The following is a 12316-nucleotide window of genomic DNA, read 5'->3' as shown; positions in this document are numbered from 1 at the left end:
TGATATCAACCGTCCTTATATTCTTATCTTACAACTACATGGCAACCTGATTGAGTCCGATGGCAAGATGCAAAACATCACACAACAATAGGTGCTCGGAGTGTCACTGATCCCTGAAAAGATCCCTAATGTACATTGCAATTCATCTGTACACCAAAACAAACAAAAGCTATCATAGACAAAACAAATACAGGATCCATAAACTCCTCGCATGCCTTGGGAAAATCCACTAGTTGGGTTCTGAAGTTGAGAACATAAGAGAAAAATAAAAATAAAAGCTACTCCTCCTTAGCCCTCTCAACATCAGCTCTGGCTGCTGCGAGCATCTTCTCTTGGTCCTTTCTCGCTTGCCGGATACCCGCAACCCGCTGGCGATCAACTTCACTTTTCTCTTTCTGCTTAGAGAGCTCCTCGAGCTCTTGACGATCAGCTTCCGAGACCTTTAGATCTTCTGCACCGGTCATGCTCTTAAAGCTACCCCAAATTTCCTCGAGGCTTTTGCCCTTGACATCTATCGTTTTGAAGGATTCCGATTCTGTAGGAGCCGGAGCAAATTCATCGGTTGTCGAAGATGTTGCCTGTGTAGCGCCGTCTTTGTTTGCGAAGTATAGCGTTAACACTGCCGGGCCAGCATTGTCATCTGTTTGCTTCACGGACATCGCAACGCTGGGATTATAATATTTTAATCGTGGAAGGCACTGGCGCCAGAATCTACGGGCGCCGATGTGACCTTCGTACATTTTGCGAGCGTACGTGAGATGGAGGCGAGTTACGGGGGAGAATTTTGATGGCGATGATGCAGATGGAAGAAGGGCAGCTCCAAGGCCAACCCTGATGTCTAAAAGCTATATTCACCATGGAGTCCTTAGCATTCTGTTCCTTGACGATGAGCGCAATGGGCAGCCGGGGAGCGTGCTCCGCCGGGAAAGGCAATTGGGGACAATTGGAGCTGCAGACGGCACCGGGTATGTACTAAGGGTACTACATACTCTCTATATGCAAAGTGTCAGCAGGATCATTGTACAGAAAGACGAATAAGGCCTCGAGCCAGAGGGGAAGCTCAACACGTACAGACTTCATCTTCCGCATTCTCTTAAGAATGGACACCATTTTGGAGGTATTAGGAAAGGCCCTGCAGGAATTGTCCCTGCAGGATACCAAACAAATATAAATACAAACGACGGAACTCTGAAATTTGAGCGAGTGCCAGCACAATACTCCTCGATACTCCTCCGCTCGCCGTCCGAACTGCTCGTCGGAATTTTTGGATGAAGACCGGAGAAATGATGTTCCTAGGTTTCGGTGGATCACAGACGCTAGTCTTGATTTGGACTAGCTCTGCTAAGTTTTCGGCCTAAGTTAGTTAATATGAGTCAAAATGCTGATCTAAGCCGAGCTTTTTCGAGGGCGGAGTTTCACGGTGATCACCCCCGCCGCCGGCACCAAGCAGATATTGGAGTCCTTTTCCCTCAGTGCCTCACGAAAATCCGGTCGTCTTATACCTCGATAGCCATGTCTGCAGCAGTCGCCGCAGCTGCTGCGCTGGACCCCAGCAACAGTACCAAAAATACTCTTAAACTCGAGAACGTGAGCTCCTCAGACCCCTGTCCGCTTCCCCGCCCTCTACTAACTCCCTCAGACTGAGAAAAGAGACACCCTTATCGCGATTGAGAAGAAGTACCAGGCGCAATGGAAAGAAAAGAGGGTATTCGAGGTCGATGCGCCCTCGCTTTCCGAAATTCCCTTCGACTCTATGTCACCCGCTGAGGTTCGGGCCAAATATCCAAAATTCTTTGGAACAATGGCCTTTCCGTACATGAATGGCTCTCCGCACGCCGGACACAGTTTTACTGCAAGTAAAATTGAGTTTATGGCCGGATTTGCTAGAATGGAAGGCAAACGATCTTTGTTTCCTCTCGGTTTCCACTGTACCGGTATGCCAATTAAGGCGTGCGCAGATAAGCTTGTCGATGATATCAAGAAATTTGGCAAGTATTTCGAGAAATATAACGAAGACTACGAGGAAGCGGATGCGGCTCCGGCGGCGGCAACAGTTCAGATTAAAGAAGATCCTTCAAAATTTTCGGGAAAGAAGAGCAAGGCCGCAAGCAAAACCGTGAAGTTAAAATACCAGTTCCAGATCATGTTGGCTTTGGGCATACCGCTTGAAGAGGTCCATAAGTTCGCCGACCCTGACCACTGGCTTCAGTATTTCCCACCACTCTGGATCCGTGATCTAGATAGCATGGGAGCGAGAGTCGATTGGCGAAGACAGTTTGTCACAACCGACATTAATCCATATTTCGACTCATTTGTTCGGTGGCAGATGAATCGTCTGCATGAAATGGGCAAAATTATGTATGGTAACCGATACACAATCTATTCTCCAAAAGATGGACAACCTTGTATGGATCACGATAGAAATGAGGGTGAAGGAGTTGGGCCGCAGGAATATACTGCATTGAAATTGAAAGTTAAAGAATGGTCCCCAAAAGCGAAAGAGATTCTACAAGGGAAGATTGAAAGCGACGCAAATGTGTACTTTGTGCCTGCTACGATGCGTCCCGAGACAATGTACGGTCAGACCTGCTGCTATGTCGGACCATCGCTCAATTATGGTGTCTTTAAAGTGAAAGATAAGGAGTACTATGTGGTGACAAAACGTGGCGCTTGGAATATGGCTTTCCAAGGAACCTTTTTCGAAATGGATCAATTTCCGCGGGACCAGAGCGAGCTTCCTCTTGTTGCTGAAGCACCTGGGTCCACCTTTGTTGGCACATTGGTAAACGCCCCGTTGTCCGTGCACAAGGAAGGTGTTAGAATCTTGCCTATGGAAACTGTCTCCGCCAGCAAAGGAACCGGTGTCGTGACTTCAGTCCCGTCAGACAGCCCTGACGATTTTGCCACCGTTTCTGATCTCGCCAAGAAAGCGGACTACTATGGCATCAAAAAGGAATGGGCGGAATTAGAGATTATTCCTATAATTGAGACACCAACATATGGAAACCTCACCGCGCCAACCTTGGTGAAGAAGTTGAAAATTAACTCTCCAAAAGATACCACACAGCTTACCCAAGCCAAGGAATTGGCTTATAACGAGGGCTTTTACAAGGGGACAATGCTTGTGGGTGACTTCAAGGGCGAGCCTGTTCAATCCGCGAAGGAGAAAGTCCGAAAGCAGCTCATTGAAAGCGGTGATGCGTTCGCATATGCCGACCCGATGGGTAAAGTTGTGAGCCGAAGTGGCGACGACTGCGTGGTGGCATACCTTGGTCAATGGTTCATGAATTATGGTCCAAATGATCCTCAATGGCTTCGTGACACCCAAAATTACGTTGCGAACAGTCTCAACACTTATCTTCCAGAGACTCGACACGGATTCGAAAAGAATCTTGAGTGGCTCAATCGCTGGGCTTGCGCGAGAACTTATGGCCTCGGCTCTAAGCTGCCGTGGGATCCGCAATTCCTCGTGGAAAGTTTGAGTGATAGTACCATCTATCAGGCATATTATACTATTTCCCACTTACTCCAGAAGGACAGATATGGCAACGAGTCTGGCTCTCTTGGGATTAAGCCAGAACAACTAACGGACGATGCATGGGACTATATCTTCTGCCGTAGAGACTTGGACGATAATCTTATCCAGAACACCGGCATTAGCAAGGAGGCATACTTAACCATTCGAAGAGAGTTCGAGTATTGGTATCCTCTTGACGTTCGAGTTTCGGGCAAAGATTTGATTCAGAACCATCTTACTTTCTGGCTTTATGTTCACATCGCTCTGTTCCCTGAAGAATACTGGCCACGGTCAGTTAGAGCCAATGGTCACTTACTCCTGAATGGCGAAAAGATGAGCAAGAGTACTGGAAATTTCTTGACTTTAAGAGATGCTGTGGATAAGTACGGTGCGGATGCCACCCGTATTGCCTTTGCTGATGCTGGTGATGGCATTGAAGATGCAAATTTCGAGGAGTCTGTTGCCAACAGTAACATTCTGCGGCTACACACACTCAAAGAATGGGTCGAAGACATCATTAAAGATAATAGTTTGCGTACAGGGCCAGCCGATGCTTTCGTTGATAAACTGTTTAACAACGAGATGAATGTGTTGGTTCACGACGCGAGGAAGCATTATTCCGAGTAAGTCACCCTGTTCCCTCCCACGAATCCAGCACAATATTTAATAACCATACATCTCAGTACAAATTTCAAACTGGCTCTCAAATCTGCTCTTTATGAATTCACTAGCGCTAGAGACTTCTACCGCGAACAAGCTTCAGCAGCCGGCATTGGAATGCATCGCGACGTTATTCTTCGATACATTGAGCTCCAGGCGCTCCTGTTAACTCCTATTGCCCCTCACTGGGCAGAATATGTCTGGCTTGAAGTGCTTAAGAAGGTATACAGCTGCGTGTTCAAACACGTTACGATTTTGCTAACTCTTAATAGCCTGAAACCATTCAATACGCTCTTTTCCCTGAAGCCCCAGAGCCAGTGCCCGCTCTTTCAGCAGCTATCGATTACATTCGCTCAACATCCTCCAGTATCACATCTTCTGAAGCAGCATATGTCAAGAAGATTTCTAAAGGCAAAGCCGTCACATTTGACCCCCGGAAACCCAAGAAGATTACTATCTTCGTTGCGCAGAAATTCCCAACGTGGCAAGAAAAGTACATTGATCTTGTCCGCGAAGCTTTCGATGCAGTAAGCATTTCGATTAACGACAAGGAACTTAATGCCAAGGTTGGCAAGTTAGGTGAAATGAAGAAAGCTATGCCTTTTGTCCAAGGACTGAAGAGACGCCTAATTCAAGGCAAAGAGAGCCCTGAAACGGTGTTTAACCGCCAGCTTGCCTTTGATGAAGCCGAAGTTTTGCGAGACATGGTTGGGGTTGTGAGGAAGACCACCGGATGTAAGGTCGTGGAGGTTATTTCAGTCGAAGAAGGTGGAAAGGTCGGCACTACACTTAATGGAGAGCAGCGCGAAAACCTACCGCCTGTTGCTGAGAGCGCGGTTCCTGGCCAACCAAGCTTCCATTTTGAAAATATTAACGACGCAGATGCAGCTTAACGTTTGGGCTTTGGCGTTCTATCATTAGTGTGAGAGCGCTCTATGTTTTGGTTGCTTACCCTTTACCGCTGGGGTTGGAAAGGAACCATAGCTCCCATGAAAAAAAAGTGATGATAGAGAGTAATTTCCAAATATTCGATTGTTTATACATGAAATAGAGATCAGTTCCACACAAATGACCTATGTACACCTCAGGCTATGCATCGAAATCCAAATTATGCAATATCTCCATGAGAACTCCGTCCACCCAAGGGATATATCCTCTAGATTATATAGTACATGCTACTCCACTGCGCAGGTGGACCAATAATCAATGTCTAGCGTTACATCAGATGCAACAGTTTCATTCAGTTAACCGAAACGCCTCCGACGCCCTGCCTTCTTTGCATCCTGTTTTCTCTTCTCATGCAAAAATGTATATGCAGATATAGGTCTTCTGCTTCCAACACATTTCCCATTGGGACTGAAGACCTCGACCTTGGGAAACTCACCTTCCACAAAGTCTTTCGTACGGATTTGCGTTATGAGCTCCACCCATCCGCACCCTTCAATTAAGATGTCCACTGACATGATTTTATAAAGAGCCGTGAGATTGTCGCCATCTTGGTACTTTGACTGCTTGACCGACTTTCCGTATCTTTCTGTCACGTCATATTTGAGTTCAAATACTCCTGCTGACGCGATGCATTTGTTTGTTCCTTTCTTGGCGATCGGTGGATGTGGAGGCTTGCGCTGTCCGAGAAGCACTTCCGTTGCTTTTTCTGTGGAGGTAACATGCGGCGTCAACGGTACAAACGGAGATGCCAAAATTACGCTTTGGAAATTGACAGGTGTTATCCTGACAAGGTCCTCTAGTAGCAGGGACTGTCTCGACTTTACAGTCAAACGCTCTGGTTTCGGTCGCTTTGTCATGATTACGTCGAACTTGAATCCATCTTGAACATATTCGTCTATTCCACCACGGAAAAGTCCAGGTAAATCGATGAGTTCGCCCTTTTTCTGCCCGAACGGAAGTCGGATCGGGGAAGCCGTCGTCCCTGGAAGGGAAGATACAATGGGGAGAACGGGGAAGTCGTATTGATTCTGCACTGGGGGCAATAAGCCACTTTCTTCAATATCTAAGGGTCCAAACTCAGGGGTTAAGTGGCTGGAATTTTCCTCTACCCTTAACTTGCGAGCAGCATCGGGAGATTTCGGGAAAATAGCCTGAATCAGATTGCTTTTGCCCACGTTGGCTTTACCAACCATCCATACTCCTCCACCTTCTTCCCATATCTTTTTCTTAACTTCCTTCGTCCACCATCCCCGTTGAGCGCTCACCATGTGTACGTTTCCCAATCTGACTTTGCCACTGCTTGGTCCAAGGGCATCTCTTAAGACTTGGGTCATATATGTCATCAAAGAATCAACGTGTTCTTTCATGCCACCCAGGAGGTCCGCCCGAGTGATTATGAAATGGACGTCTGTCTGCCTTTTTCCATGTCGAAATGTGACGGTTTTCGCTCTGCGGTTCAGCGATCGCTGGGTCTGGAGAGAAAGATCCCGATAAATATCAGGGACCAAGGAGAGTGGAAAATCGGCGGCATCAAGAATGTGGTATACATGGTTGATATGCCAGGGGGATTCTTCCATGATATCTCGAATGTACGATAGTGGAGGGTAGGGGATGGGGTAAGCCTCGCGATGGTTAACGAGACTGTGACACCTGTCACAAAGTGGTAAAATCGGTGCGGCTAACTCTAGCTCTGAAGAAGCTGTCTGTGTTAGCTATTGGTCGGGCAAAATGGAGCTGAGGATATCAACGCATCGGCCTGTAATACCTTCTTTTCCGCTGGCCAGCTTCAACTCTTCGCCAGAGGCTGTGTCTGCTGATTTAACCTTAGCACTGATATCGGTACTTTCTGCAGATAATTCATTTTCTGTGCCTGTAGCATCTCGATCCCTCGAAGCTTCCTGAATATAAGATCTCACAGCGTTTCGAGTCCTAGTATAGTAACCGGCCTGCTCTTTGTCCACCCATTGTGTTAGTGCACCGCAGCCAGGGCAAGCAATCGGGAGCAAACTAGGATCATGTTTGGCGGAAGTCAAGGTATCATTCGCTGATGTGCAAAGGAACGGCTGAGTATGAAATCCCCTTGCTGCTTTGGGTTTGAGGTGAATAGTCGAAGTTAGAGGAAGCAACCTTGATGGACGGCAGCGACCGCAATTTGAAAATGGAAAACCTCGAGGCAAACACCGTAGGTGTCTCCAAACTAGAACTCTTGAGTTTGAGGCAATCATGACGGCCCCTTTAGCATTAATCGTCTCCAAGTTTGGAGGACGTTGAAGCTTCGAAATTTATCAGGATGCTACATAGGTTGATGCAGTCAACCGTAGCGATCTTATCCGATTCGGGTGACCTTTTTATACCAATAGCGCAAGCCAGTGTTGCCAGAGAATTTGCCCAAGCACCTGAACCCGGGGGGCGCTGCTATTTCAATACAATTTCATTATCTAATGTCGCTATAATGTACATGAGCAATCATTCCTACCAACCCTGCAAATTCGATAGGGCTCTGGAGGTGCGCCAAACGCCATGAAGAGCAAGGTAACAGTCCATAACTTCAAGCCTTAGCTTTTCCCTTTCCCTTAACACCAGCAGAGTCATCGCTATCATTATTAGAAGGTTCTTTATCTTCGTTTTCGTCACTGAGGAATTCCTCGTCGTCATCATCATCATCAAACCCGATAAATCGTCTAGCCGGACGAGATGCTTTTGAGCCGTTGCCAATTTCCATATGACTTTCGCTCCCGACATCTTCCATCTCACTGTCCTCACTTGCACTAACAGAGCCTCCACTTCCACTACTTTCGCCTGGGCTCGTGCTCGATCCAGCAAGCAAACTTCCGGCGAGGTTATCCTTCCAGATTCCCTCTTTCATCGCACGCAAAACAGCCTCACGGGCCTTTTCTCCCGCTTCTTCTTTATCTTCCATCCATTCACCGTCAACCTTCCCTTTCCCATCCCCATTGCGTATCTCAGCTTCTCTTTTCTCGGCCAGCTCGACAATCATCTCCCACCTTTTCCTCCGCGCTTCCTTCTCCTTCCTCTCCATCTCGGGTTTCAAAGCAAGATACTCGGCCAAAGCTTTGGCTTCTTTTACAGTACGTAAGCGCCGTCCGTCCAGGTTGCGATTCGAACCATTGTCCTCGCCCTGGGCTCCCTTTCGGCGACTGGACATTCGGCCTCCAGCAGCACGGAGCTGGGAGCCGAAACCACCCTTGCCTCCATATACGCGAACGCTGAGGCGGACGGGAAGGAATGTGGAAGGACCATCAACGGATTCGGTTAGGAAGTTGGCGAGTTTGTCAGAAGAGTATGGTCCCAGTTCGGTGCTGTCGGTGGTGGTTAGAACAAGGGAGGGGGATTGAAGAGATAATGACGCCGGAAGCCTTGAGTCGATTCTCTCAGTGAGATCAGCAACTGTTGAGATTGATGAGATAGGAATAGATAGCGTCGAAGGCAGCGAGAGACCTGGGAACGAAGAAAGGAGCACGTTAATCGTCGAAGGCGCCATGGTGGCGGCGTTCAGTGTTCCTTGCGGCTGCGTATCAGGATGACAGAAAGCTAGTCAATCCTATTAAGTGAATTCAATCTTCTTCGGAGTTTAAGCAAATATATTGGCGGTGACTCCACTACAGGAGAGACGATGAAGGTTGTGTATATGGAGTAACTATTCCGTAGTCAAGTGATGGTGCTGACATCAATTGCTAGCTCACGATGCGCTTCGTCATTTACAGGGCTGGTTAGCGCCGCCAAGTAAAACTCAATATCACGTGAAAATCCCGATGCGGCGAGCTAGGGCAAAGGGCTAGCGAACCCTAACACACTCGATAAGACCATCGAAAGCCAAAGCTTCAAGACCAGCACTTCAATCAACCCACTGCAAGTACTGAGTCGCGTTGTCAAAGCGATTCCCCGAAGTACGCCAGGAACTCGCGACAATGTATGTCAAGATCTCGTACCCTATTCCGCGCAGAATGAGCACTAATCGAAGTTCGCAGGCTTATCCCAAAGGCTGACCGCAAGAAGATCCACGAGTACCTCTTCCGTGGTATGTAGCCTTTACACCAGTACATTACGTGCTGTTTCAGAATGGCGGACAAGTACTAAAACTCCACCTTTCTAGAGGGTGTGCTCGTGGCGAAGAAGGACTTCAACCTTCCCAAGCACTCTGACATTGACACCAAGAACCTCTATGTATGGCCTCTCTATCTCCCGGTTTGAACCCCGTATACTCACAGCCGCATTCTACAGGTCATCAAGGCTTGCCAGTCCCTTACTTCCCGCGGCTACGTCAAGACCCGCTTCTCCTGGCAATACTACTACTACACCTTGACCCCCGAGGGTCTCGAGTACCTCCGTGAATGGCTCCACTTGCCTGCTGAGATCGTTCCCGCTACGCACATCAAGCAGCAGCGTTCTCATGCTCCTCCACGCGGCATGATGGGCGGCGAGGGTGAGCGCGAGAGACGCCCTGGTCCCCGTGGCGATCGTCCTCCTCGTGGTGACGGTGGTTACAGACGCCGTGAGCAGGGTGAGGGTAAGGAGGGCGGTGCTCCTGGAGACTTCGCTCCTTCTTTCCGTGGATTCGGCCGTGGTCGCGGTGCTCCACCATCCTAGATGAACTGATTTATCTTTGAACTTGTGGATGGGGAGCGGTGGTTACGGTCACTCGTACCTGGTTAGTGGCCGTTCCACACATCAGCCTAAAACAAGTGATATTGGGATATGTCGGGTCTTGAGTCGATGAAACTTCAATGTGTTATAAGTACTCGTCATGTTGTTTTAAGTCGCCTATTTTATTATGACGGCGCTACGACGAGTTCAAAATATAATGAAACATCGACTAAAAACAATCCTCGTTGCTTCTGCTAATTCCAAGTGTAATTGACATGCTCACGAGTAGTGTTCCGCTAGTGCTTAGCTGCTGAATCTCTTCCGATCGTATCTCACCACTGCTTGCAAGAGGACAGACGCGCCATCCACACATTCCTCGGCAGTGGAGAACTCCTCTGGATGGTGGCTAACTCCATCTCTGCAAGGGACAAATACCATACTAGTCGGTACCCTTTTGGACGTAAAGACGCTGTCGTGGCCGGCGCCACTGCGAATTGTCCGATACATCGACTCCGGATTTGGGGAGTCGGAAACCACTGCCTTTGTTGCTTCTGTCACACACTCGATGCAGTCGGGGTGGAATTTGATCGCAGGGCTATCAAAATCCAACTGCCATTCAACACGGCAAGGTTTTCCAATGTTCTTTCCCTCTTCCGCGGCAATACCATCGAACTCCTTCCTCAGCTCGTTATCCAATACGTCTACATTTTCAGATTCCGGTCCACGGATATCGAGACTGAAGCTGACGAATCCAGGAACGGTATTCACGCTGCCGGGTTTGATCTCGACAATCCCAACGCTAGCAAGGCAGCCAAGCTTTTGCGCGATCTCTCGGGCACGTACCATCATTTTCGCCGAGGCATACAGAGCATCCGCACGGTGCTCGAAGGACGTTGTTCCGGTATGACAGTCACGGCCGGTTACATTTATCCGATACCAACGATATGCCTGCACTGCCGTCACTACGCCAACACGCTGGCCAGATGTGATCAAGTGAGGGCCCTGCTCGATATGTAGCTCAAAATGGGCAGCCATGGGTGTGGCATTGTAAGAGCATGGTACAGTACCCAGATAATTGATTTTCTCCAGTGCAGACTTCATTGATTCAGGAGACGATGCAGCCGATGGAAGAGAGGCCACAGTAGGAACTTCGAAGAGATTATGAGCTGCCGATAGAGGAATGCATTCTGCCCAGACCCCCGAAGAGACCATGCTCATTGGAAATCGAGCTCCCTCCTCACTGTTAGGCGCGATTAGTTCTATAGGTCGACAATATTGGAGTCATGAAAACAATATACTAACTTTGTCCAATTGACAACCCCGACGCCGCCTTCAGTCTCAATGCCGTTCTCTTCAAGCACCTTTAACATCTCAATACCCGCACATACTCCTAGAATCCCATCGTATCTTCCTCCCGTTGGTTGGGTATCCAAATGGCTTCCAACAAACGTTGGGGGAACGTCCTGTCGGCGACCTGGACGAACAGCAAACATATTTCCCATCGCATCGACAGTAACCTTGCAGCCAAGTGCCTCGGTCGTTTCCTTGAACCAGTCTCGAACTTGCTTATCCTCCTGAGATAAGGCAAGCCGCGCCATCCCCGTATCCGTCGGTTTGCTGATTCAATCCGATGTAGTTAGCACCACGTTTCTGACCACGTCAACCCAACAGAGAGAAACTAGCGGGTGCGTGGCCCTGTGGGAACGTCGCTCATCTAACTCAACAGCTAATTCCGGGATTAAGAGAGGGATATCACCTACTCTCCCCATCTTATCCCAGTTCCCCATTGGCAACTGTTATGGATATACTTCTGTAGTCTTTCTTTGTTGGCACGCAACGCCGCGACGTCAGCGTTCGATAGCTCGGTCGTCAACATGGCTCGTGGACAAGTTACAGAATACAATCGAATATAACTAGCAGCCGGCTTTCTAGTGCAGTAAGTAAAGTGATATTTGGCAACACGAAAGGAGTGAGTAACGGGTATCCGCGAGAAAGATGTATGGAAGAGTGACCTCGATAACAGCGACATGTTGAACTATGTGGGGAATGTGGCAGCATTTATCCTTCTCTGGGGTTTCGATGCCGATAGTCATCCGGGGTAACTAAAGTGACTGAGTTTCCCACTCGGCAGACGACGACAACGCCAGAGTTGATACGATTGGGTCCATTAAGCGTTTTCTCCATAGGAGATACGAGCCCGTTGGAGAACGGGACTCCGTTCGGCGTGAAGGCTGCGAAGAGAAGCGCCGCCTGAGCCGAAGGTTTAAATCTGGCCGTAGACCACGATAGACTGAGACCATGGAATTAATGCCGCCCTTGTCATCGAGCAAGCCTGGATGCTTTGCTCCTGGCGCCAGCACTCCGTACGAGTAGGTTCGGTTGATTGTGAACGATTGAGGGCCACTTCGGATACTGTTGGGGGAGTTATGAGGGGCAACTCGCCCCGTTATGTGCACGGCATAACGGTTGTTTCCACGGCAAAACCCAACCCATTGCCCAGCGAAAAGTGCTCCATCACTTGAATGGCATTCGAGTGAGGAAATTTTTGACAAGAGAGTAGACTTAAAATATCAAAAACAAAGACGA

At 48.6% G+C, this 12316-nt stretch overlaps 6 protein-coding genes across 7 annotated transcripts; 2 read left to right on the top strand and 4 right to left on the bottom strand.

Annotated features, from left to right (window-relative positions):
- Positions 1-79: 79 nt before the first annotated feature.
- D8B26_001521 (uncharacterized protein) lies at positions 80-1110 on the bottom strand (the record flags this gene model as incomplete). Its single annotated transcript, XM_066123560.1, has 2 exons — positions 80-845; positions 1072-1110. 2 exons carry the CDS (start codon positions 1108-1110, stop codon positions 279-281), a joined length of 606 nt encoding a protein of 201 aa, XP_065979634.1. The 3' UTR covers positions 80-278.
- Positions 1111-1430: 320 nt separating this feature from the next.
- Positions 1431-7368, top strand: CDC60_1 (cytosolic leucyl tRNA synthetase). Of its 2 annotated transcripts, XM_003065514.2 has the most exons (5): positions 1431-1587; positions 1640-4140; positions 4201-4399; positions 4450-6883; positions 6978-7368. In XM_003065514.2, the coding sequence occupies exons 1-4, from the start codon at positions 1513-1515 to the stop codon at positions 5068-5070; spliced, it is 3396 nt and encodes a 1131-aa protein (XP_003065560.1). In that variant the 5' UTR covers positions 1431-1512; the 3' UTR covers positions 5071-6883; positions 6978-7368. The 2 variants fall into 2 exon arrangements, with proteins under 2 accessions (XP_003065560.1, XP_065979632.1); XM_066123559.1 differs by lacking the exon at positions 6978-7368 and having other exon boundaries at positions 4201-5499.
- On the bottom strand, positions 5301-6934 carry D8B26_001519 (uncharacterized protein). The gene is made up of 2 exons (XM_066123558.1): positions 6891-6934; positions 5301-6824 (listed from the first exon to the last, which is right to left on the bottom strand). The coding sequence occupies exon 2, from the start codon at positions 6700-6702 to the stop codon at positions 5422-5424; it is 1281 nt and encodes a 426-aa protein (XP_065979633.1). The 5' UTR covers positions 6703-6824; positions 6891-6934; the 3' UTR covers positions 5301-5421.
- A 161-nt stretch (positions 7369-7529) lies between the features above and the next one.
- On the bottom strand, positions 7530-8627 carry D8B26_001518 (uncharacterized protein; the record flags this gene model as incomplete). Its single annotated transcript, XM_003065512.2, has 1 exon — positions 7530-8627. One exon carries the CDS (start codon positions 8625-8627, stop codon positions 7674-7676), a length of 954 nt encoding a protein of 317 aa, XP_003065558.1. The 3' UTR covers positions 7530-7673.
- Positions 8628-8971: 344 nt separating this feature from the next.
- On the top strand, positions 8972-10153 carry D8B26_001517 (40S ribosomal protein eS10). The gene is made up of 4 exons (XM_003065511.2): positions 8972-9056; positions 9115-9164; positions 9240-9310; positions 9368-10153. Coding segments are annotated over exons 1-4 (489 nt in total). The 5' UTR covers positions 8972-9054; the 3' UTR covers positions 9734-10153.
- D8B26_001516 (uncharacterized protein) lies at positions 10034-11903 on the bottom strand (the record flags this gene model as incomplete). Its single annotated transcript, XM_003065510.2, has 3 exons — positions 11491-11903; positions 11033-11347; positions 10034-10970 (listed from the first exon to the last, which is right to left on the bottom strand). Exons 1-3 carry the CDS (start codon positions 11757-11759, stop codon positions 10034-10036), a joined length of 1521 nt encoding a protein of 506 aa, XP_003065556.1. The 5' UTR covers positions 11760-11903.
- Positions 11904-12316: the final 413 nt, after the last annotated feature.

The sequence above is a fragment of the Coccidioides posadasii genome, chromosome 1 (genome assembly GCF_018416015.2).
Source record: "Coccidioides posadasii str. Silveira chromosome 1, complete sequence".
Taxonomy (NCBI): domain Eukaryota; kingdom Fungi; phylum Ascomycota; class Eurotiomycetes; order Onygenales; family Onygenaceae; genus Coccidioides; species Coccidioides posadasii.
The sequence above is the reverse complement of the archived record's forward strand: the minus strand, read 5'-3'. Positions and strand labels throughout refer to the sequence as shown.

Coding starts and splice junctions, on each gene's coding strand:
- CDC60_1 (XM_003065514.2), top strand. CDS start 1,513: ATGTCTGCAGCAGTCGCCGCAGCTGCTGCGCTGGACCCCAGCAACAGT. Junction 1,588..1,639: donor ATACTCTTAAACTCGAGAAC/GTGAGCTCCTCA, acceptor TAACTCCCTCAG/ACTGAGAAAAGAGACACCCT. Junction 4,400..4,449: donor GGCTTGAAGTGCTTAAGAAG/GTATACAGCTGC, acceptor AACTCTTAATAG/CCTGAAACCATTCAATACGC.
- D8B26_001519 (XM_066123558.1), bottom strand. CDS start 6,702: ATGGAAGAATCCCCCTGGCATATCAACCATGTATACCACATTCTTGAT.
- D8B26_001517 (XM_003065511.2), top strand. Junction 9,165..9,239: donor CCACGAGTACCTCTTCCGTG/GTATGTAGCCTT, acceptor CCACCTTTCTAG/AGGGTGTGCTCGTGGCGAAG. Junction 9,311..9,367: donor TTGACACCAAGAACCTCTAT/GTATGGCCTCTC, acceptor CGCATTCTACAG/GTCATCAAGGCTTGCCAGTC.